The sequence below is a fragment of the Haliotis rubra genome, unplaced genomic scaffold, assembly GCF_003918875.1.
Source record: "Haliotis rubra isolate DU_JTF1 unplaced genomic scaffold, ASM391887v1 Scf322, whole genome shotgun sequence".
NCBI lineage: Eukaryota > Metazoa > Mollusca > Gastropoda > Lepetellida > Haliotidae > Haliotis > Haliotis rubra.
The window spans coordinates 738,823-765,183 of NW_025766994.1; the positions used below are offsets into that span (position 1 = coordinate 738,823).

General features: G+C 39.1%; 1 protein-coding gene across 6 annotated transcripts in view; it reads left to right on the forward strand.

Moving 5' to 3' along the window:
- LOC124283825 (carboxypeptidase D-like) overlaps positions 1-26,361 on the forward strand; it is an 89,526-nt gene that overhangs the window by 52,055 nt on the left and 11,110 nt on the right. For 5 of the 6 annotated variants that reach the window (XR_006900412.1, XM_046719850.1, XM_046719853.1 and 2 more), the window contains 6 exons: positions 16,079-16,261; positions 20,411-20,511; positions 21,125-21,297; positions 22,611-22,795; positions 24,089-24,265; positions 25,013-25,165. Coding sequence is in view for 5 of the 6 variants with exons in the window: in XM_046719850.1 (XP_046575806.1) it covers positions 16,099-16,261; positions 20,411-20,511; positions 21,125-21,297; positions 22,611-22,795; positions 24,089-24,265; positions 25,013-25,165 (952 nt within the window). In the remaining variant the exon portion in view is untranslated. Of the gene's footprint in view, positions 1-5,501; positions 5,616-16,078; positions 16,262-20,410; positions 20,512-21,124; positions 21,298-22,610; positions 22,796-24,088; positions 24,266-25,012; positions 25,166-26,361 lie in introns of those variants that run through there. The other variant, XM_046719848.1, reaches the window with a different exon arrangement.

A 26,361-nucleotide genomic window follows, 5' to 3' on the forward strand; every position in this document is an offset into this window, starting at 1 on the left:
GTCACTTCCCCCGTCCCACGCTTGTATTGATGACATTGGCATTGTGTGATTTACACCAGCCAATAATGTTAAATAGCTGTTCTTTAAAACACGGAAAGTATTCCTCGAGCTGATTTTGCCTTTCAGTCACTTCCGTCCCCACCCAGTGATAACATTGGCTTTATGTGATCTGACAACGGAAAACAAATGGAAGTTCTTGTGCTTATTTACTTTTTGAAGTGTAGCGTTTCTACATGCTAAATGATACATAATAGTGGATAAAAGAAACCTTGCTTTTTAATTTAGTTTGTAAACTACTGACTGTTTTTGCTATTGAACACTCACTGAGTACATGTTGTGACAACAACCATCTGTCAGACTCAGGATTCAGGATTTTATTCTCATAAATCATACAAAATGATATCGAGAACATACATATATTTTAATAAATACAAAGTTCCATTTTGGCTTATATGCATATGAATATTATATAAATGTATAACTAAAACAGGGATAATACAATTTTTCGTTAAAGCGTGACAGTTTCTGTACCAAAGGATGATAGTCAGATTTCATAAGGGAAACAAATTTATCAATATGGGGGTTATTACAAAAGTAGCTAGGAGTATACTTTTCTTACATCATCTAGAGCTGTGCATGATAATATAATATGAAATTCGTGACATATAACGCTGGTTACAAATTGTACATATTCTCTATTTCTGTGTCTTAGTAATAATATTATACCATCTGCCGGTTTCAATCGGTAATCTGTGATTGCATGTTAAGCAGTTTGTAGAACCAGATAACGTTGTTTCAATGGGGAGACTGATTAAATAAGGTTCTAAGTTGGTAGTATGCTTATATAAGGAGTAGTATTTACCTTTTGATGAGTTTTGAAGGTCAGCATTCCATGATTGCTTAAACTGATCTATAAGTGGGTATTTAACATAGTTTTTTCAGCCAGGATGCGGAAGGAAACCTTTGGGACTGCCAGTATATAAGATAACCCAACTTTTGAAGTATACTTTTCACTACATTTAAAAGATCAAATTGAATACCCAAACAAGTTGACATTAGCCATTACATTATACACTATATGAGGAAACTTATGTATTGATGTAATGACTTTACACCAGTAACTTATTATTCTTGTTTTAATCATTACTTCAATAGGATATCTACCGAGTTCCCCATAAACCATAAAATTTGGAGTAGATTGTCTTACCTTAAGTATATACTTACAAAATTTCAAATGCGTTCTTTCTAAAATAGCTGCATTTTCATACCCCAAACTTCTGAACCATATAATAAAATTGGTAAAATGCTTTGATCAAAAGTTTCAGCTGACAGTCAATTGGGATTTCAAGTTCCCTAATAGTTTAAAACAGAAAAACATCGCCCGTGTTGCTTGTTCTGCAAGTCTCTTAATTGCTTTTAGCAAACTTACCATTGCCGCTAAATAGAATTCCCAAGTATAGATATTCTCGGACAACTTCAATTTCCTCATCAACAAGTTTAAACCTATATTTGTTCTTTACATAGCCTTTTGAAAATATTACAATTTTGGTTTTATCTAAGTTAACTTTAAGTTTCCACAATTTACAATATTTTGAGAAATTATCTAAGCTTAATTGTAATTCTTCGGCACTTTTCGATAACAAAACAGTATCATCTGCATACAATAGTGCTGATAATTTTATGTACATGCCAAGCTGTTCCTCAATAAAACAATTTACAGTACCAAGTCCATTTACATGTACATTGTGTTCACATAAAAGGTTTCAAGGTCATTAAGGTAGAGAACAAATAAAAATGGAGATTAATTTTCACCCCGTCTAACGCCAGTATTAATCCTTTGTCATTCATCAAAAAAAGTAGTGAGGTTGTGCTTTATTGTTATAGATTTTTTTAAACTATATGGACACTATTGGGAAGTTGGTAACTGTCATCAGACATTATTTGACGACATTTCTCATGGTTTGAATATAGCCCGACTTTATAGAAGATAAATATCAGTTTACAACACAACTGCCTAAATCTTGGTATTTTCGAACCAGAGAAGGGATATGCCGATATTTAGGTCGTTAACCTAGCATATTATGGTCACTTAATATAATTTTCTATTTATTACCGACGCCTTTAATTGCGGAAATTACGCCGATAATCTACTTCCCAACAAAGGCAGGCTCCCGTCATCGTTGTATTTAGAAGGCGGCTTCTTAGAAGCAACGTGGCGCCATAACATTGTTCATGATGTCATGTCACCATGACAAAGTGATATTTTACCCGGTGCATATCGCGATGAAAACAAATTATTCCTGATATGTTTGCCCTCGTGATGTTATAAGCATTGTTATTATCATTCTTTGAGGTTAATGCCACCCGCTGAATTCTCCTTTGTTGTATTTGAGCCGTGAAACTAAATAAATGATTTCTTTGGTCTACCCATAACAATTGAGGTGTCAACTTCCACTGTATACCTTACAGAAAGAAGTTTTGACTTTACTTTGATAACGAGCACATCTGATCGATTCCTTGAAACAAATAATGCAATTCAGTATCATTTCTACATGTTATTTTAAAGCATCAATCAAATACAACAAATGAGTAGACAGATTGGCTGCTATGTGGCAAGGAATAACCAGGGCCAGCGAATTATGATATCCTTAGCAAATGTTACTTAAAATTCCCTCTCATAAAAATACAATAATATGTAGTAATATGATGAAGAAAATAATATGAACCAGGTTAAACTATGACAACGCTAATATATGAATGTATGATCGAAACATAAATCATAAGAAATCACATATGATCAAAACATAGAATTGACTTCAAATTTATCCTTAGCGTACAACATTGAAAATAATCCTAAATTGAAGAAGAAGAACCGTATTTTCAATGCGTAAACAAACAATATCCTGTTATTTTGGGATATGCTATGAAGAACTTCAAAATGTAATAGAAATAACATTAAATTATTGAAAGCTATTGCTCATAAAATATGTCCTTATAGCCAACATCGAAAAATAACTCCATAATGAAAACAATTAACTTTAATTTTCAAACATACACAAATAATCTCTGGCTTTTGTAAGACGTGTCACTTAATAATTTCACAGCTGGTAGAATTAACATGAAATTATAGAAACCATATGCTAACACAAATTTGAAAAATTAGTAATGACAAAGTGTTTGTCACAAACATAGCTATTACCCCGCCACATGTCGAGCATCTGAATGTCGCAATTATCCTCTGTCTGACCCTGAAAATTATGTAAACGCTACCGAAACTGTCATCTGATGCCTTGATTCAAAATGCTTAACAAATTCCATCCATTAGGTTTGGAGATATCGCAAGAATACTGGCTGTGACCTTGAAAATAATCCGAAGGTCACTGAATTCGACTGGCGCTAGACGATACTCCCAACGATCTTGGTACTACCTTTAAGCAAAACATATTAATTTGTCTTGTATTTTCGCGACTAAAAAGTTAGACATGTGCAAAAATACTTTTCACTGTGAACTTAAAATGAGCACAAGTTTTCCCAATCAATTGGTGTTTGGGGAATCCACGCCAATACACCTTGATATAAAATTGATCAAAATCTATTAATGCTTTCCCTGAGTTAGCTGCTACCAAGCTTGGTATGTGCAAACTGTTACTGACCTTCTCGCTGTGACCTTTAAAATGACTTCAAGGTCACTAAATTCAAGTGGTGTCGGTAAATCTCCAATCTCCAGTCAATAAACCTTGGTACCAAATTTGAACAAAATCCATCATTTCTTTCTCGAAATTCTTTAGTAAACAGAATGGGGAGTCATTTGAACAAGCTGATTGTAGTTTTGAAATTGCTTTTTGTGCAGTTTAATATCTAATTTTGATTCTAGCCGACTTCTACCAATCTCAAACATAGCATATATTTTGTTTCCTGAAGTTTGTGATGCATTTTATTGCAGATTTTACGCTTTTTGGGAGTACCAAGCCAAGATACAAAGTCTCACAAAATGGGGATCGGAGGCTGCAACATAGAAAAACAATTTGCTTGAGGCTGACAGATAATATGTAGACAAATAAAACATAAAACAGCTGCATTTGTATCTTATTCTAGGTGAGGCTGACTACTATTTGAACGCCCCTTGTAGTTATAATCTGCAAGTAGAACACCCACCCACCTCTCCCGACTCTACAAGCATGCAAGTGTGTTAGATATACCCATTAGAAACCCACCCCTACCCCACCCCCAATTTATATGTATACATATCAAAACCTCAAAAGATGTTTGGGAAAAGACATGATACAAAGGACAGTTTATATCAATTATATATCAGGGACTAATATCATTTTCATGGATTTAGCTAATATTTGTCAATTCATTCTGGGTTATCGCTACTAACAATCTTCATATTGGCAAAACCTCTAGATTTTTGCTGTGACCTTGAAAATTATCTCAAGGTCACTCCATTTCATTTTGTGTCGGTGAATCTCGGCCTAATATACCTTTGGTACCAAATTTGAACAAAATCCATCATTTCTTTCTGAGTTATCACCCTAACAAGCTTATTTGATGTATGAAATGCAACTAAAAACAAACACCAGCAGATTTACGAAAGTGATTAAACTGTTATTACAATTTTACGTAAACATTTATTACAATTTACAGCAACGAAAAATTATTACAATTTATGTCAATTTTATTTACAATTTTATGCATTACAATTTACGCCAATTTTTATTACATTTTACGCTTTTAGTACAATTTAACGTCAAGTTTATTACAATTTGCTGCAAGTATTACAATTTCATGCTTTTATTACAATTTACGTCGTAACAGTGCTCCTATTGATGATCCAGGCTTGAAACATCCCAACAATTATGTTATTTCAATTTATTGTGTAATAAATCAGTAACATAATGTAAGCCTGTAAACTTGAGAGCAGGATTTCCTGAACACAATTGTTTTTCCTGGACCCCTAAACTAACCCACAAATTATGTTTAACCCTCAAATGATGTTATCATACAAAACGGGATTTCCTGTCATGGACACTGGCATTCAAAATGGCCCTGCCCATGTTAAGCTGTGATATTGGGTGTACCAATAAAGCGTTACATTGGGTGCACAAACTGCTTTTCAATAATATGAATTGGTCAAATTAACTGCTTTTTCCATAAAATGAATCATGATGAGTATTATTAGAATAAGTTTATTTGTGCTGCCAGGGCACTGTCAAAAATATTTCATCCATGCCATTTAAATATTTATCATTCCATATGGCACCCAAATCAAGCACTATTTCGATCACTGCTATTGATAGTTACAGAAATATAAATCCAATTATAAAAACCCAAAGATCAAACAGCAATATGTACCCCGACACACAGCTACAGCACACTTCTCGGGCATGGTTTACAGCCTGCAGTGGGAAATGACATGTGTCTGCAACACCTTCCACACATCCTCAGCCAGGAACTTCTGAATGAGTGGAATACACTGTGAGTTGTACACTGAGACTACCTGAGTGTACTCGGGCCACAGTCTCTCACTGTAGCGGCAGGTCCACGCACTGGAGTCAGGGTGCTGTGAGGACGAGCCGCTGCCTGGTGGGAAGGTGTTGCCAGCTTGTCTGTGTGTGAGTAGTCCTTCTCATTAGCTGAATTATATGTTGAATCATGGAATTGAATTGTGGAACTAAATTATAAAATTGTGTTATAGAACTGAATCATACAATTGCATTGCAAAACTGAATTACAGAATTGTATTGTAAAACTGAGTCATAGAATTGTATTGTAGGACTAAATCATGGTATAGTATTGTAGAACTGAATCATACAGTTGTATTGTAGAACTGAATCATACAATTGTATTATAGAAAAGAATCATACAATTGTATTGTAGAACTGATTCATACAATTGTATTGTAGAACTGAATCATAGAAGTGTATTGTAGAACTGATTCATAGAAGTGTATTGTAGAACTGAATCATACAATTCTATTGTAGAACCAAATCATACATTTGTATTGTAGAACTGAATCATATATAATTGTATTGTAGAACTGAATTATACAATTGTTTTGTAGAACTGAATCATACAATTGTATTGTAGAACTGAATCATACAATTGTGTTGTAGAACTGATTCCTACAATTGTATTGTAGAACTTGAATCATGCAATTGTATTGTAGAACTTGAATCATGCAATTGTATTGCAAAACTGAGTTCCAGAATTGTATTCAGTTGAGAACTGAATCATAGAATTGTATAGTAGAACTAAATCATACAATTGAATTCTGCAACTGAATCAAAGCACTGTCATGTTGAAGTGTATTATAGAATTGTATTGTAGAACATAATTAAATAAGTGTAGAGTCTCTCAATGACCCCATATCTCCAGTACATGAAGGAGACTGCCATAGACACCAGGTGTGCAGTTTATGGTGTTATGTATGTTATGTGTCTCTAATAGACACCAGGTGTGCAGTTTATGGTGTTGTGTATGTTATGTGTCTCTAATAGACACCAGGTGTGCAGTTTATGGTGTTGTGTATGTTATGTGTCTCTAATAGACACCAGGTGTGCAGTTTATGGTGTTGTGTATGTTATGTGTCTCTAATAGACACCAGGTGTGCAGTTTATGGTGTTGTGTATGTTATGTGTCTCTAATAGACACCAGGTGTGCAGTTTATGGTGTTATGTATGTTATGTGTCTCTAATAGACACCAGGTGTGCAGTTTATGGTGTTGTGTATGTTATGTGTCTCTAATAGACACCAGGTGTGCAGTTTATGGTGTGTTGTGTATGTTATGTGTCTCTTAATAGACACCCAGGTGTGCAGTTTATGGTGTTATGTATGTTATGTGTCTCTAATAGACACCAGGTGTGCAGTTTATGGTGTTGTGTACGTTATGTGTCTCTAATAGACACCAGGTGTGCAGTTTATGGTGTTGTGTATGTTATGTGTCTCTAATAGACACCAGGTGTGCAGTTTATGGTGTTGTGTATGTTATGTGTCTCTAATAGACACCAGGTGTGCAGTTTATGGTGTTGTGTATGTTATGTGTCTCTAATAGACACCAGGTGTGCAGTTTATGGTGTTGTGTACGTTATGTGTCTCTAATAGACACCAGGTGTGCAGTTTATGGTGTTATGTATGTTATGTGTCTCTAATAGACACCAGGTGTGCAGTTTATGGTGTTGTGTATGTTATGTGTCTCTAATAGACACCAGGTGTGCAGTTTATGGTGTTGTGTATGTTATGTGTCTCTAATAGACACCAGGTGTGCAGTTTATGGTGTTATGTATGTTATGTGTCTCTAATAGACACCAGGTGTGCAGTTTATGGTGTGTTATGTATGTTATGTGTCTCTAATAGACACCAGGTGTGCAGTTTATGGTGTTGTGTATGTTATGTGTCTCTAATAGACACCAGGTGTGCAGTTTATGGTGTTATGTATGTTATGTGTCTCTAATAGACACCAGGTGTGCAGTTTATGGTGTTATGTATGTTATGTCTAATAGACACCAGGTGTGCAGTTTATGGTGTTGTGTATGTTATGTGTCTCTAATAGACACCAGGTGTGCAGTTTATGGTGTTGTGTATGTTATGTGTCTCTAATAGACACCAGGTGTGCAGTTTATGGTGTTATGTGTATGTTATGTGTCTCTAATAGACACCAGGTGGGCAGTTTATGGTGTTATGTATGTTATGTGTCTCTAATAGACACCAGGTGTGCAGTTTATGGTGTTGTGTACGTTATGTGTCTCTAATAGACACCAGGTGTGCAGTTTATGGTGTTGTGTACGTTATGTGTCTCTAATAGACACCAGGTGTGCAGTTTATGGTGTTGTGTACGTTATGTGTCTCTAATAGACACCAGGTGTGCAGTTTATGGTGTTGTGTACGTTATGTGTCTCTAATAGACACCAGGTGTGCAGTTTATGGTGTTGTGTATGTTATGTGTCTCTAATAGACACCAGGTGTGCAGTTTATGGTGTTATGTACGTTATGTGTCTCTAATAGACACCAGGTGTGCAGTTTATGGTGTTGTGTATGTTATGTGTCTCTAATAGACACCAGGTGTGCAGTTTATGGTGTTGTGTATGTTATGTGTCTCTAATAGACACCAGGTGTGCAGTTTATGGTGTTGTGTATGTTATGTGTCTCTAATAGACACCAGGTGTGCAGTTTATGGTGTTGTGTATGTTATGTGTCTCTAATAGACACCAGGTGTGCAGTTTATGGTGTTGTGTATGTTATGTGTCTCTAATAGACACCAGGTGTGCAGTTTATGGTGTTGTGTATGTTATGTTATGTGTCTCTAATAGACACCAGGTGTGCAGTTTATGGTGTTATGTATGTTATGTGTCTCTAATAGACACCAGGTGTGCAGTTTATGGTGTTGTGTATGTTATGTGTCTCTAATAGACTCCAGGTGTCTAATTAATACTGAGTCTCTAACAGACAACTGGTGTGTGCCGAGTCTAAATGTTTGAAACATACATGCAAAGCATCATTTTGAGCACATACATGTTTAAGTCTGACGATCATGTAGATTATTGTCTGAAATATACATGCCAAAGCATTTGTCGAGGAAATACATTTTTTAAGTCTGACAATCATGATTTTCAGAAGCATTATGATCTGTTTTGATTGTCATTTTATAAGTTGTTAGTAACAATGAAGGCAAGGTAACTTAATGGATGACAACTTCCATGTTAACCATAGTCAATAGCAATGGGAATATTCCAGTATGTGTTCATCAGATAAATGTTTCTGACATTAACATATGGTGTTACTTTACATATGAAGGTACAGCTATAACTGCCTTGCATTTATTTGCTGATTTACTAGTTTCATTCCAATATGAGAAGCTAATTGTGTCACACTATATATCTGTTTACAGATTTTGGGGCTAAAAATATTTTGTTCATAGGTTGGGCAGAATTTTTTTTAATCTGATGTATTTTCATTTCCTCAAGTTCAAGGTAAGAAATGACAAATTGGGGGCAGGGAGTTTTAAGATATTGTTTTCAAAGGTTTATGTTAGGGTAACAGAAGGATTCATAAACAAGGTTTAAGATAGGTTTAGCCTTATAGAAAAGAGGATCATAGTTAACTTGAAAGGCTCTCAAGAAGGTCTTTGATATTTTCTTCTGAGAGACCATGTTTATAAACCTCTTTACTAATCCTTTTGATATTCAGGTCTGTTTGTAGTTGGTGTTAATCAGTGATGTTTAGATATTACATATAAACACCCCCACCATCCACAGGCTGCATGCCTGAAGAATCATTCATGAAGGAAACATCAACCTTGGTATTTGACAGATTTGATATAAATCTGACAGGTGCACATGAAAAATAAACTACTATCTTCTTTATACATAATTATACTGTTCTATGCTGCTTTTACATCATAGCTGATGTTGTGTTCTTGAACTTTAATCTCATCAGTTTTTCTTTGTAATGTGACAGTCAGCTTTATTCCATTGTTATCATGACTTCAGATGTAATCTAAGCCATACAAACCAGTGGTGGATGTTAAGAGCCCCACCTCAAGCCATTGGGGTCAGTGTGCGAAATAGTTTCCAAATTTAACTAGCCAGTCGGGCTAGCTATACATGAAAGTTACTAGCCCACAAAATAATTCACTAGCCTGGAATTTGAATGTAGACACAGGTTTCATCATTAAGTAATATGATGAACATTTTATTAGGCCACAATCTTGCATGATTTAAAAGTGTATTATAACTTAACAAGTCGGAGAGAGTGATATATTTGGGGTAATATTGGTGTCAATGCTTTGAGAGCACTTGAGCTGATGGTCTGTGTTATAGATGACCTATAAAACTATCCATTTATTACCTATTATTGCTATATGATTCCTTAGAGTCACCTCCTACAACTGGAGGGTTGAGGACAGGTTTTAATGTACAGCTCTGTCACAAGGGAATAACATACATAACATACATGAACATATAACATACATTTCTTTTTCTAAAAACCATAAAAAAATGAAACATTTAACTTTAAGGATGACAACTTCTTATTGCTCCATAAGTCTCATTTGTTCTTATTCCCCTGACCCGTGAAGGTCCAGGTTAGAATATTGATCTTCAGTAACCCATGCTTGTTGTAGGAGACTATTAATGGGATTGGGTGGTCAGGCTCGTTGACTTGGTTGACACATGTCATCGGTTCCCAATTATGCAGATTGATGCTCATGCTGTTGATCACTTGGATTGTCTGGTCCAGACTCGATTATTACAGACCTCCGCCATATAGCTGGAATAATGCTGAGTGCGGCGTAAAACTAAACTCACTCACTCACTCTTATTTCCCTACTGGACTCCCCCAATTATGTACCAGTTGTTATTCAATTACATGTTGTTGTTGATGTTAATCTACTGTTTGTCAAAACATACTATGTATATACCTCTCATCATTTGGTTGTATTCACTTTTACTATGCAAGAATCTACATCGAAACGTCACTCTATGCAATAAAAAGGAAGTTGTCATCCGTAAAGTTGAATTTTTCATTTTTGACTCACCAACTTCTAGAATGCCGATCAAACACTGAATAACTATCAAACTAAAGGTGCTTTCGTACTTTGTTTAGATGTATATAAAGATATTGAAGGTTAGTATGGGATGAAGTTTTTTCTGTTTCTATCAACAGGTGTACAGGTAGTTCAAGGGTATATTTATACATTGCTGTTAAAAATATGTGTAATTTCATCTGCTGTGTTCACTGGAACAGCCAATGTTTTTCAATAAAGGCAAACATGAGTGATAGACTGCAACTGAAGTGGTTCCCCAGATGTAACTATGAGAAGAGTCCATCCTTAAATGATTCCATTGAAATCCCTTGAGAAGAATCCTCTGAAACTGGTAGTCTATTCCTTGATGTAATTCTCATCTGTTTCTCTGTATACCTCTAGTGTATAGGTTCTAGTTAAAACCTATTTAACTATTCAGGGCTTTTAAACTAAAAATGTTCAAATTTACTCGTAAGGCAAGTCAAATTTATTTTATGTTTCACTGAATGACCTACCCTGACTATAAAAAACCAAATAAAGTATTGATATTTTATTAAATTTTAAAGGTTAAGCTTTTGTATAGATTTGTAGGAAATTTGATTCAAATCAACCTTGAAGACATTTTGTGTGGATACTGGCTAAGAAAATCTGGTCAACAGGTTTGGACAGAAGAAAATGTCATACATTCTTTGTATATGTTTTCTGAGCAATTAGGAGTTTTTATTCCCCAAAGACCTGTACAAATACAGTTCAAAACTTGATAGATTTCACAAATATGTATGGTCTTCCTGTCTCTGAAGTTGGAAACAAGCAATTCCCCGTGTGATCCCATAGGACATGGTTCAGTTATCCACTATGTACAGTTTGAGCCCATTAGGTTATTCTGACACTGATGGAAGATTTGTTAAAGCAGCATAAAACCATACTTACACCCCTTCTTGTTAACTCTGGGTTGTCTAGCTGGACTGAGGAAGGAACATTTGTGAAATGTTTGTATACTGAGGGGAAAGTGGTGTTCTCACTTTACAGTGTAATTAGCTCACCGATTGTGCTGGCTATTGTACAAGTTCCTGTCTCCTGTGGAGGAACTGCCTCAAATCCATGTCTAACAACTCTCAGCGGCAAGTGAGAAGTTATTTTTTCCAAGTGGCAGAAAATTATGTGTCAAGAGAAGAATGGGTGTTGTTTTTTTTTGTGTGTTTTTTTCCTATTACATATGTGGCTGTACATCTACAAGCAATGGTCGCCAGACTCTTGAATCAGGCCTTAGGTGTTCGTGTGTTCTGTCATGTCTGTTGATCTTTCGTGTGATTATTCCTGTAGTAAGAAAGGCTTTTACAGGGATACATAAATGGATAATAATGGACTGTCCACTTATATGGCTGGACTAAATATTTGTTCGTTAAGGTTTATATTGCATTGTAGTTCATTATTTTATATATAAAAAATAAGGCACCAGTTATGATCTGTCTGGTGATAGACACATCAATCTCCTGATTTTCACCTGAACGATCTATCCACTAAACCACCATGGCATATTGGGATGAGATCATCATTGTTAAATTGTTTTTCAATTTCTGTTTGATTTGCGATAACTGTGTTGCAGGGATTGGGATAGAGAACTTTGGGCCATTTTCAGGATTATTAGCCATTTTCTTAATTTAGAATTCTATATTTAGTGAGCAGTCTGTGAGGGTATTCTTGTTGATGCCTTTGTTTTAAGAATTGATTTCTGTACAGTTTTGCAGTTTGGGACCTACAGACCTTAAAGGCAGTGTTGACACGTGAATCCACCACACAGATTTCTCATAACAACCTCTCATTACTATTGTAACATGTGTTATATTTGGGATTACACTTTCTTAGTAAAGTACAAATTCTAGTACTTTTTGAGTTGAGCCCCATCCGGGATTCGAACTCACACCCTCAGAGTCAGGCACCCAGTCGCCAGCACACAAAGTCAGCTGCCTAACCCACTCAGCCACCGCGACTTCCACCACTACTATTGTTTGTTAGTTCAACGGATTGTGAGTGTTCTCACATACTACTGAATCTAGCTAAATATATATACTTTGCTTTCCAACTGTGTCTGTCACTTCATCAATAGAAGTAATGTATACATGTGTATGGTAGACAATGTAGAAATGTTGTGGAAGTCTAAACAAAGCTGTATATGTTCTATCACATGTGAAATGTATGTCCTTGAGCCTATGGACTATCGACTGAATATATCGCTCTCTTTCACTACACAGATTTACACAGGATGAATGTGTTTCCATTTGTCATCAGATGATGGTGATGATGATGATGAGGAGGAGGAGGAGGAGGACGATAAAGATGATAAAGCTTAACAATTTGAATTTTATTTCACTTTTGTAAAATGTGAGTCAAACTGTCATGTAAAATTTTGTCAGGCCAGACATAAAGTAATGGCACAGTCAGAAATGTGAAAAAAGACAAAGTGAATTGCTTCCTAACGCACAATAACAATGAAGTATTGTGTTGTTATCTGTGCATCTAGTGTCTGCAGGGATTGGTGCACCAGCTGTTGTCATGGAGGTGTGCATCACGGCGTTCACACTTCAACATTGATACCACAGACGGGAAAATGACTAACCTTTTCATTGCATCGTTTTAATGAGTGGAAACTTTGTGAGGAAAGCAGACATTATTTACTGCCTGCTGTCATTATTGTGACTGTCATGTCATTTACTTGTGCGCTCATTGACCTTGGGCAGCCTGGTGGTTATATAGTGTTGGCTCTCCATAATAGAAGTTTGGGTTTGATACACAACATCTGTACTTTGTGTGAAGCTCTATTTGGTGTCCCTTACCACGATACAGCTATATTGTTGATAAAAGTAATGTTAAACAATGCTCACTCACTCACTCACTCACTCACTCACTCACTCACTCACTCACTCACTCACTCTCACTCACTCACTCACTCACTCACTCACTCACTCACTCACTCACTCACTCACTCACTCACTCACTCACTCACTGGTGCTGTCAAACATGTTTAGTGCGGAGTGGGGGATATAGTATTAGGCTCCGTCCGTATGTATACACCTACGAATTGGAATATCTTAAGCACCGTTGACTAGATTCTTTTCATATTTGGTACCTATGTTCATCACAGTATGCAAAGGTCCCAGTCAGGTTTGGTCACCTTGACCTTCATTTCAAGGTCACAAGGGGACTTTATTGGTTTACCCTTGTCAGCAAGATATCTCAAGAACCATTCACTGGATCTTCTTCATGTTCTACACCAAGCCTCCTCTCAGGGGAGGCGCAGAGCCCAGTTGATTTTGGTGACCACAACGTAATTTTCAAGGTCACAGCGACATTTTGAAAATTTCAGCATGTTAACCAGCATGTTAAGCTTGTCAGCAAGAGACCTCATGAACGGTTCACTGGAGTTTCTTCATAGACTTTCAAGGCTTCTCTTTTTGTTTTTTGATAAGCAATTTCTTTATTGCTATTTTTGCATATTTCATACACCATGACATTCATGTCAGGGTCAAAGTGAGTCTTGAAAATATTTGTGTGTTTGAACAACAACAGTGCAAGAGAGGTTGATTGGTCATGTTTTTGTTGATATTTAACTTCATCTTAAACTACGACCTTCACTTTCATCACTTTTTCAGTTTGATTTGATAATTTATGTCACCTTAGTGACAATGCTTGTTTAATTAGAATCAGTAGCTTATTGGCTAAAGAAGTACTACCCAACAATTTCGGCCATCATAAGAATCCTGGTATTTCTCATGAAAGTGGAAGAATATGAATCTTTGACCAAAAGGTGCAAAGAAACTGCTTTCATTCAACTGTTTTAATAAAACAAAAGGTTTTGTGTATGTTTGTTCACCTTAAAGATATTGTTTTGAAAATTATGGGTGGCTCAGTAGTGTAAGTCAATTTTCTGTGGAGAGTTGTGTCCCTTCAGTATGCCAGGAACCTATGATCTTCGAGTTTGAATCCTGGTTGTGTTTCTGATTATGTTTCTGGGTCTGTCAGAGCGGTAAATATCTGAGACGTCATGGCGTCATTCCCCAACATTAAGCTGACTTGCTCTTGTAACTGGAGTGAGTGAGTGAGTGAGTTTGATTTTACGCCGCTTTTAGCAATATTCCAGCAATATCACGACGGGGGACACCAGAAATGGGCTTCACACATTTTGCCCATGTGGGGAATCGAACCCGGGTCTTCGGTGTGACGAGCCAACGCTTTAACCACTGGGCTACCCAACCGCCCCCTTGTAGCTGGAACATTGTTCAAGGCAATGTTAAACCAAACTCAGTCGCTCACTGTGAGTCAGTCCTGTATCAATATCCATGCAATTATATCATTGGAAAGGAATAAATATATTAATGACAAGTACTTCAGAGAGGGTCTCCCATCTGATAATTCTACATGTGATTTGCCTACACGATGAGAGACAGTGTCAGCTAAGCCTCCTTATACTATGGTATTCGTTCTAGACCTGGAACGATGTTTGTTTATCACAAACAGGAATGACAAGTGCAGTTTTTTACCCATTGTGCATGTCTGTGAATGTGTAGAGAATTACTACCCTCATGTGTTAGTGTTCAGTGTTGTTGACAGCCATAGGCTTGCTGCTGGAGACTCGGGCTCTGTGCTGGGCAAATATTTGTGCATTACTTTCTTCTTCAACAAGGTGTTATTTTAAGGAATAAAAAGAAAATGTGCTGCAGTGCATAATGTTACTGATTTTTGCCATTGTTTGTTTCTTGGCAAGTCATAGTAATGTTTCCATCAAGTTTCTGAACAAATCGATTCTTAAAGTTCTACAGCAGAAAATAGTATGTTGATATCTTAGTTTGATGCTATTGTACAGGATCTCAAAGAGATGTTTGTCTAAGACTTTACACAATATGATTAATTGCAGAACTAATTCTCTGTTGGTTTAAGGGCGTTGGGATAGCCTAGTGGTAAAGCGTCCGCTTGTCATGCCAGAGACCTGAGTTTGATTCCCCACATGGGTACAATGTGTGAAGCCCATTTCTGGTGTCCCCCGCCGTGATGTTGCTGGAATATTGCTAAAAGCGCGTAAAACCAAACTCAGTCAGTCAGTCAGTATAAACCTTACTCACTGTAAAGATTTAGCTACAGTTGTTTAAGTTTCTTTGTTTGTGACCTTTTTACTTCTGTTTGGCTGATTTTATAAATTTTTCCCTTGCTAGCCTTGTTTCAGAACAGATCTATATTGATGTGACGTCACGTGAATGGAGTTATCTCATTTATTGGAGATGATGTCATTTGTCTGACACAACAAATGATTTTATGTGACGTTATTTAACAATAGCTTCTCAGGGCTGATGTCTTCGCCAGAGATCAAGAAATGTTTTCTCATAAAATAGACGATGGGAATGAGAATAACAATAACAGAATTACAAATCATCCGCCCATCATGAAATAATGTTAGAAGTCCTGACTCACTGATTCCAGCTGCGTAGCCAGCCAATTTTTTCGTGTAAGCCCAATAGGTCGAAATGTATTTTCTGTTTCAGAAATCCATTTTTTCTGTTTCAGGAGGAAAGTTGTATTTGAGAATGAAAGTTCATCTGACCTTGACCTTGGTGGTCTACCTCACGGGCATCAGTGGCCTTGACTTTGGGTACCATGATCAGGCTGCAGTAGAAACATTCCTGACAAACATATCCACAACCTACCCTGATATAACCCGTGTGTACAGTGTCGGGAAGAGTACAGGAGGTACGTATATAATGTATACGTATATCACAGTCTACCCTGATATTACCTGTGTGTATAGTGTTGGGAAGAGTACGGGAGGTACGTATATCACAGTCTACCCTGATATTACCTGTGTGTATAGTGTTGGGAAGAGTACGGGAGGTACGTATATCACAGTCTACCCTGATATAACCCGTGTGTACAGTGTCAGGAAGAGTACGGGAGGTATGTATATCACAGTCTACCCTGATATTACCTGTGTGTATAGTGTTGGGAAGAGTACGGGAGGTACGTATATCACAGTCTACCCTGATATAACCCGTGTGTAGAGTGTTGGGAAGAGTACGGGAGGTACGTATATCACAGTCTACCCTGATATAACCCCTGTGTGTACAGTGTTGGGAAGAGTGGGAGGCACGTATATCACAGTCTACCTGATATAACCCATGGTACATTATATCACAGTATCTACCCTGATATAACCCATGTGTACAGTGTTGGGAAGAGTGGAGGAATATGCGTATATCACAGTCTACCCTGATATAACCCATGTGTACAGTGTCGGAAGAAAGTGCGGAGGTATGTATATCACAGTCTACCCTGATATAACCCATGTGTACAGTGTGGGAAGAGTGAAGAGAATGAGAGGTATGTATATCACAGTCTACCCTGATATAACATGTGTACAGTGTTGGGAAGAGTACGAGTGAATATATAACCATTATATCACAGTCTACCCTGATATAACCCATGTGTACAGTGTTGGGAAGAGTACGGGAGGTACGTATATCACAGTCTACCCTGATATAACCCATGTGTACAGTGTTGGGAAGAGTACGGGAGGTACGTATATCACAGTCTACCCTGATATAACCCGTGTGTACAGTGTTGGGAAGAGTACGGGAGATACGTATATCACAGTCTACCCTGATATAACCTGTGTGTACAGTGTTGGGAAGAGAATGCAGTCTACCCTGAATACGTATATCACAGTCTACCCTGATATAACCCTGTGTGTACAGTGTTGGGAAGTGCGGGAGACGATAGTCACAGTCTACCCTGATATAACCCGTGTGTACAGTGTTGGGAAGATGTATATCACAGTCTACCCTGATATAACCCGTGTGTACAGTGTTGGGAAGAATGCGGGGTAATGCGTATATCACAGTCTACCCTGATATAACCCGTGTGTGTACAGTGTTGGGAAGAGTAGTCTGGAGAATGCGTATATCACAGTCTACCCTGATATAACCCATGTGTACAGTGTTGGGAAGAGTACGGGAATGGAAAGTCTACCCTGATATAACCCATGTGTACAGTGTATATATGTACAGTCTACCCTGATATAACCCGTGTGTACAGTGTTGGGAAGAGAGCACGGAGTATGCGTATATCACAGTCTACCCTGATATAACCCATGTGTACAGTGTTGGGAAGATGCGAGAGGTATGTATATCACAGTCTACCCCATGTGTACAGTGTTGGGAAGAGTATAATATCACAGTCTACCCTGATATAACATGTGTGTACAGTGTTGGGAAGAGTGCGGAGGTACATATATCACAGTCTACCCTGATATAACCCATGTGTACAGTGTTTGGAAGATATAACCACGGTGAATGGAAGAAAATGTATGTATATCACAGTCTACCCTGATATAACATAGTATAGAGTGTTGGGAAAAGTGCAGGAGGTACATATTAGTCTACCCTGATATAACCCATGTGTACAGTGTTGGGAAGAGTTGGAAGTGCATGTATATCACAGTTTACCCTGATATAACCCATGTGTACAGTGTTGGGAAAGAGCACGGGAGGTGCGTATATCAAAATCTACCCTGATATATCATGTCTACCCTGATATATACCCAATATTACCCATGTGTACAGTGTTGGGAAGAGTAAGGGAAGTACGTATATCATACTCTGCCATGATATAACCTGTGTGTACAGTGTGTGTCAGTTGTTGTTTTTGTCTGTTGATAATTTTATGAATGCTTCATTTACTTTTTGGTGATGGGAAACTTTATCATTATATTTGTTCATGATACACATTGTGACTCGAATTTGAATGTATCTGCGTTGAAGAAAAAGTACCCTTAATCACTTCATGTCATTTGTATATCAAGTTGAAAGACAAGTTTTTACCAAGTATTTGTACAGGTAATTCATGTAATGTAGACAAACTTAAGAAAGTTATGACAGATAACACTAGGTCAGAATTATTAGCACTGTTTATTCTACAGTGCACACAAATCAGACAGCGGTATCAGGGCTTGACATTCACCCAAATTCCCGAACAAGACCACAGGATCAGTAACTTTTAAAAATCACTGGTGCTTACATATTCTTTTTGTCAGATTTAAATTTGCACTTGCTTTGTGGAATTTTATACATTCACACGTCGTGTTCACTCATTTTTTTATTCATTCATTCAGGGTTTTTTGGAAGCTCAAAATCTGTACAATTATATTGACAGCCTTAAATATCCACTAGGGCCTCGAGATACTACCGGTACTTATCAAAGTTGCGCTGGTCCTGTCAACATTTTACTAGACCCGGGCCAGTGGGATAGCGTGAATGTTGAGCCCTGTGTATGTGGACAGCTAAGGGAGACAACTGACAATTTTAGCAACACTTCATTTAATTCTGGTGATGGGAAACTGAACCATTATAAATGTTAATGATATGCATTGTAAGTTGACTAGACATATACTATATATACATGTACTCTGGTCTGGAGGCCTTTGATGCTGAATAAAGAATCTTGAAAATCTTGAATCTTGAATCTTGAATAACACATGTGTACAGTGTAGGAAATATAGGGACTACATACAGTACAACCAGAAATTACTGAGTATTTAAAGATTGTAAATATTTATATTTTTCACTCATTACTCACGTATTAAATATTAGCAGTTAGTATTTTGTCAAGTCACCATGGGCTGCAATGCAGGCTTCAATGCGGCGGGGCATACTACTGATCAAAGAAGTTAGAAAGTCATGGTCAATGCTGTCCCAATATCGGATCACCTCTTCTTCCATTTCAGCAATATTTGTCAGATTTTCTTATTGACTCTTTCCTTCATAATTCCCCAAACATTTTCTATTGGATTTGGGTCAGGGCTATAGCTTGGCCAATCTAATAGTGTCATATTTTGGGTCCAAACATTTCCATAGAACACGTGAGCAGATGGAAGTAAATGTCCCTCGAAAATATCTTTGTACCGCTCACCGTTCATATTTTCCTCAAATACACAGAGGGGCGTTGCCCCAAACACAGATATGCCAACCCAGACGTTATATTTCGGACTGTACTTTGGGCACTGATACAAAGGTTTTTCAGTTTGTTTGGTCCAGAATTTCAGTGTATTAGGAAACAGCCACACAGAACTTTCATCTGAGAAAATCACATTGTCCCAGTTAAAATTTCTATGCTGTAAGCACCAGTTCAACCTTTGCTCCTTTTGTTCAGGTTTCATGATCGGTGATGGAATTCCTCGACTTTTCTGCCAACCCATTGCATGCAGCTCAGTTCTAATTGTCTCCTTACAGACAGCCACAGTTCCTCTATCAATCATATCCAGCCTTAAGTTTTCTAAAGTCCTTCGTTTGTTTTTAGAAACAAGAATACCAAGCCGCCTCCTGTCACCGACAGTAAATTTTCTGGGCCTACTTGCGCCTCCCTGGTGCTCAATGCCATATCCATTTGCAATATTTTTCAAAACACAATAAACAGTGGACAAAGGGATGGCTGTTCTACTTGAAATCACTTTAGCCGATCTGATGTCCTTGTTATAATACTCTAAAATCAACTTCCTCTTCTCTAAATCATCCACACTGAGGATCACTGAAAATGTCGTCTGTTAGCAAGTAAACAAAGGGTGATAACTCTTCACAAACTAATGAACAAGGATTAACTGAGTTGTCTCTCTTGAATGAAACCAAGCACTTGATAGCTGGTCAAGGTTGTTTATACTAGAAATCCAATTAAACATATTCCTAAAATTCTCAATAATTTCTGGTCATACTATATATCACAATCTTTCAAGAAAGAAACCATGAGGAAGTTTGAAGAAAGTATTGGTTCACTTTTCAACATCGTAACTATCAATGTGTGCATATAATCTGATCGTTTTTTATTTAAGTTTATATTTTTCACTTGTCACAGGTGCAGAGATGTGGGTTATTGCCATCGGTGAGAATCCCAACAAGGTCCATACCCTGCTGCGCCCCAATGTGAAATACGTCGCCAACATGCATGGAAATGAGGTAACCTGGAATTCTGGTTACTGAGGTAGATTTGATCTCTAGCATCTTCTGTGTGGTTGGAGGAAGCTTGGTGGATTAGGTGGTCAGGCTATTATTTTACAGCATATCAATGATGTGGATCTTTTCTCGTAATAACAGTTTCTCCCATCCAGACTTTGACACTGAACAAATAAATAAAACTTTCTGACATTCTCACAGCACAGCACAGCACAGCACAGCACAGCAAATTATTCTGTGATGTATTAATGATATTGCTAGGGAGGTATCAGATCACTCACAATGTGTCTTGAAAATACTTGAACAGTGTTATTTTTATGTTGCAGTGTTTCAGTATATTGTGGTAGGAAAATAGGAAGTGTTTAAAATCTAAGATCATGACAATCCATTGGGATCATACCTCCGATTCTGACCCCCTAGTCCTGGCAGGCCTAAGGGATAACTCTTAGCAAGCACCTGACCTTGGTTGCATCTTATCATCTGGACAGACTGTTTCAACTTTATGTTGACTATGTCAGTCTGATTTGGAATAGCTTTGGCTTCAGAATATTGTAAAGTTGTATCATACAGCTAAAACAGTTCTGTGTGTAGTGGAACCATTTCTTGATGTGTCCAGGTTCCTGGCCGAGAGATGGTGCTGCATCTGGCAGAGTACTTTGTCACCAACTACAACCACAATGACACCATCACCAACTTCCTCAGCACCACCACCGTCCACCTCATGCCCATGATGAACCCAGACGGCTTTGCCCAGTCCTTTGAAGGCAACTGTACAGATGTGATTGGCAGGTAACACTTTTAGCATAACACTCACCTGTAACTTACTTATGATGAACCTGGGTTGTTACTGTACCCCAAAACAGTGCTTGTTGTAGGTGACAGGGTCAGGTCAGACCTTTTAACAAATTGATCATTACACTCACCTGTAACTTACAGATGATGAACCTGGGTTGTTACTGTACCCCAAAACAGTGCTTGTTGTAGGTGACAGGATCAGGTCAGACCTTTTAACAAATTGATCATTACACTCACCTGTAACTTACAGATGATGAACCTGGGTTGTAACTGAACCCCAGGACAGTGTTTGTTGTAGGTGACAGGATCAGGTCAGACCTTTTAACAAATTGATCATTACACTCACCTGTAACTTACAGATGATGAACCTGGGTTGTTACTGTACCCCAAAACAGTGCTTGTTGTAGGTGACAGGGTCAGGTCAGACCTTTTAACAAATTGATCATTACACTCACCTGTAACTTACAGATGATGAACCTGGGTTGTTACTGTACCCCAAAACAGTGCTTGTTGTAGGTGACAGGGTCAGGTCAGACCTTTTAACAAATTGATCATTACACTCACCTGTAACTTACAGATGATGAACCTGGGTTGTAACTGAACCCCAAAACAGTGTTTGTTGTAGGTGACAGGATCAGGTCAGACCTTTTAACAAATTGATCATTACACTCACCTGTGACTTACAGATGATGAACCTGGGTTGTTACTGTACCCCAAAACAGTGCTTGTTATAGGTGACAGGGTCAGGTCAGACCTTTTAACAAATTGATCATTACACTCACCTGTAACTTAAAGATGATGAACCATGGTTGTAACTGAACCCCAGGACAGTGTTTGTTGTAGGAGACAGGATCAGGTCAGACCTTTTAACAAATTGATCATTACACTCACCTGTGACTTACAGATGATGAACCTGGGTTGTTACTGAACCCCAAAACAGTGCTTGTTGTAGGTGACAGGGTCAGGTGGTGGCAATCATCACCTTTTAACAAATTGATCATTACACTCACCTGTAACTTACAGATGATGAACCTGGGTTGTAACTGAACCCCAAAACAGTGCTTGTTGTAGGTGACAGGATCAGGTGACTCTTTAACAAACTGATCATGACTTACCCTCACCTGTAACTTACTGATGATGAACCCTTTGGCTACTAATTCTTTGTTACTTCGGACTATGTAGTTGTGTGTGCAGAGTTACATCCCTTTGATGTGCTATGATGTGTGTGTGTGAATCCATGTATATAACAATCCTTTATCCTTTAACAATCCTTTATCCTTTAACAATCCTTTATTCTCCATTTCAAGGTATAACAAGAATGGATACGATTTGAATCGGAACTTCCCTGACCACTTTGCAACAAACCCGGCTCCCATTCAAAATGAGACGATGAACGTAATGAAATGGATCGAAGATATACCGTTTGTTCTGTCTTCAAACTTCCATGGTGGTGTTGAGGTGGTGAACTATCCCTGGGACAGTTACCCTGGTGGTAGGTGGGCCTCTCTTTTGATACAGCTACCCGCTTGGTAGGTGGGCCTCTCTTTTTGATACAGCTATTGGCTTGGTAGGTGGGCCTCTATTTTTATACAGCTACCATGATGGTGGGTGGGCCACAGTTTAAGATCCAGCTACCCTGATGGTGGGTGGGCCACAGTTTCAGATACAGCTACCCTGATGGTGGGTGGGCCACTGTTTCAGGGACAGCTACCCTGATGGAGGTGGGCCACTGTTTCAGGTACAGCTACCCTGATGGAGGTGGGCCACTGTTTCAGGTACAGCTACCCTGATGGAGGTGGGCCACTGTTTCAGGTACAGCTACCCTGATGATGGGTGGCCCACTGTTTCAGGTACAGCTACCCTAATGGTAGGTGGCCCACTGTTTCAGGTACAGCTACCCTGATGGTGGTGGTCCACTGTTTCAGGGACAGCTACCCTGATGGTAGGTGGCCCACTGTTTCAGGTACAGCTACCCTGATGGTAGGTGGTCCACTGTTTAAGGTACAGCTCCGCTGATGGTAGGTGGTCCACTGTTTCAGGGACAGCTACCCTGATGGTAGGTGGCCAACTGTTTCAGGTACAGCTACCCTGATGGTGGGTGGTCCACTGTTTCAGGGACAGCTATGCTGATGGTGGGTGGCCCACTGTTTCAGGTACAGCTACCCTGATGGTAGGTGGTCCACTGTTTCAGGTACAGCTACCCTGATGGTGGTGGTCCTCTGTTTCAGGGACAGCTACCCTGATGGTGGGTGGCCCACTGTTTCAGGTACAGCTACGCTGATGGTGGGTGGCCCACTGTTTCAGGTACAGCTACCCTGATGGTAGGTGGCCCACTGTTTCAGGGACAGCTACCCTGATGGTAGGTGGCCCACTGTTTCAGGTACAGCTACGCTGATGGTGGGTGGCCCACTGTTTCAGGTACAGCTACCCTGATGGTAGATGGCCCACTGTTTCAGGTACAGCTACCCTGATGGTGGATGGCCCACTGTTTCAGGTACAGCTACGCTGATGGTGGTGGGCCACTGTTTCAGGGACGGCTACCCTTATTAACACCTTAAAGGTGACATTCTCTGGGGTATCCATATTTAACCTACCCAGGGTAAGCATGGTATCTCATTGGGCTAGCACTATAATGTGAGCAACACTCAGGGCTAGTACAAGCATGCTTGTTGCTACCTAAGTGCAGTAATCTTGAATGTGACTTTAAACCTCTTCTTTTCTTAGTGTCACTGTTACAGCAGATCCTTAGCAATCACCTCATCACTGAACTATTTTTATATTCCAGCTAGTAATATTGCTAAGTATTCGAAGAGTCCAGACGATGACGTCTTTGTCCACATCTCCAAGGTCTACTCCTACTCCCACGCCACCATGTACAATGGTCTTCCATGTTCCAACAGCAGTGGTGATGGGGGATTCGAAGACGGCATCACTAATGGGGCGGCTTGGTACCCCGTGACAGGTAAGGGGTGAGTGGGTGTGGTGCCCTGTGAAGGTAAGGGGTGAGTGGGTGTGGTACCCTGTGACAGGTAAGGGGGATGGTGGCATGTCATAGGTAAGGGGAGCAGTGGGATGGTACCTGGTCACAGGTAAAGGGTAAATGGGATTGTACAGTTAATTGGGGCAGCGGGATGGTACCCCATCACAGGTAAGGGGGTAGTGGGGAGGTTCCCTGTTACAGGTAAGGGGTGAGTGGGGAGGTACCCTGTCACAGGTAAGAGGGTCAGTGGGGTGGCCTGGTATCCTGTCAAGGATATAGTTCATCCAGATACAGTTTATTTCTGATGACTGAATTATTAATTCATGGGTTCATTGCATATTTATAAAAATAAAGTGAGTGAGTTTAGTTTACTCCGCAAAATTTAAAAAAAAATGGACACTTAAGAGTTGTGAGAGGGAAAAAAAATCCCTGTGCAAAATACTGACCCTGAGGCATGCAGGATTCTTATGATAATGGGTTCGATTCCTTGATTCATCTCAATTCTGACCATAGGTTTCCACAGGTAAGTACTTCATGTATATGACCTCCATCTTTTGTGTTTTCCTCACACATTGAGCAGATCAATGCTCATGCTGTTGATCACTGGGTTGTCTGGTCCAGACTCATTCATTTACAGACCGCTGCCATATAGCTGGAATATTGCTGAGTGTGGCGTCAAACTAAACTTACTCACTCACTCATTCACACAATGACTTGCCCTGTTGCTAGGAGGGATGCAGGACTACAACTACGTCCGTGCCAGCTGCATGGAGGTCCTGGTGGAGATGACATGCTGCAAGTATCCAATGGCCAGTGAGCTGCCCAGCATCTGGAGTGCCAACAAGGACGCCCTCATCAACTTCCTCATGTTGGTCCACATGGGTGAGTCAGTGAGAAATGGCTGTGTTGGTGAATGGGTGCTTGTGTAAGTGACTGGGATAGTGAGTTATAATTGAGTGGGTTTATCAGTGTTTGAGTGAGTGAGAAATGAGTGGGTTGATGTATGGGTGGGCTATTGGGTGGGTGGACAAGTGGGTGTGTAGACAGGTGGTTGGTTGAGTAGGGTAGGGGTTGAGTAAGTGACTTGGTTGGTGAGTGAGTGGTTGTGTAAGTGACTTGGTCGGTGAGTTAGTGGTTGTGTAAGTGACTTGGTTGTCGAGGTCGTGATTGGGGTTTTGGAGGGTGAGTGAGTGAGAAAAGAGAGGGTTGGTGAGTGGGTGAGTGGGTTTCAGTGGGTGAGTGAGAATTGGGTTGGAGAGTGAGTGAGTGAGTGGGAAGGGAGAAGCCAGGGCTATATGTTGTACAACACAGTTGCAGTCTTTACCAACACATCTGGGTCTAATCACTGGATCTTGTGGTCTAGACTCCATTATTTACAGACTGTCAACATATAGCTGGAATATTGTTGGGTGTGGCGTTAAGCAACAAACAACCATCTTGGTCTACTAGCATGAAATATGCTTCTGGTAATTTTCAAAGTAAATATTTTGTGTTTATATATTGTCTAGTATTACCTGATTGTACCAGAATAAACAAAATTGTATAAGAAATCTGGCCAAGTGGCTGGTTTTGCTGATTGCAGTAATTCAACCTCTGTCAGAAGGGCCTGTAACCCAGTCCGGGCCCCGTTCCTCAAAGCGATCGTAGTGCTAAGGTGATCGTAACTCCCATACTTTAACATAGACATACGACTGTCGTAGCGCTACGATCGCTTTGAGGTACGGGGCCCTGGACTAGACTAACCAGTGATTGAATATGGAGCACACCTCTGTACATTCATCCAACCAGATCACCCTTTGTGACGACATCATTCCCATGTGAGCTTGTTCTTTCTACAAGCCTTGAGCCCATGTCCATGAGGAAAGCGATATGCAATCAGTATAATTAAAGCCAGACTTTAGAAACACACTACCATTACACAAAGATGTGAGGTCAGCCCATTGCAGGTCATGTCAGAACGACCTTTTGTGAGCTTGTCTAACCAATGAAATGACTTAGAACTGACTGACTGACTGAGTTTGGTTTTACGCCGCTTTTAGCAATATTCCAGCAATATCACGGCGGGGGACACCAGAAAT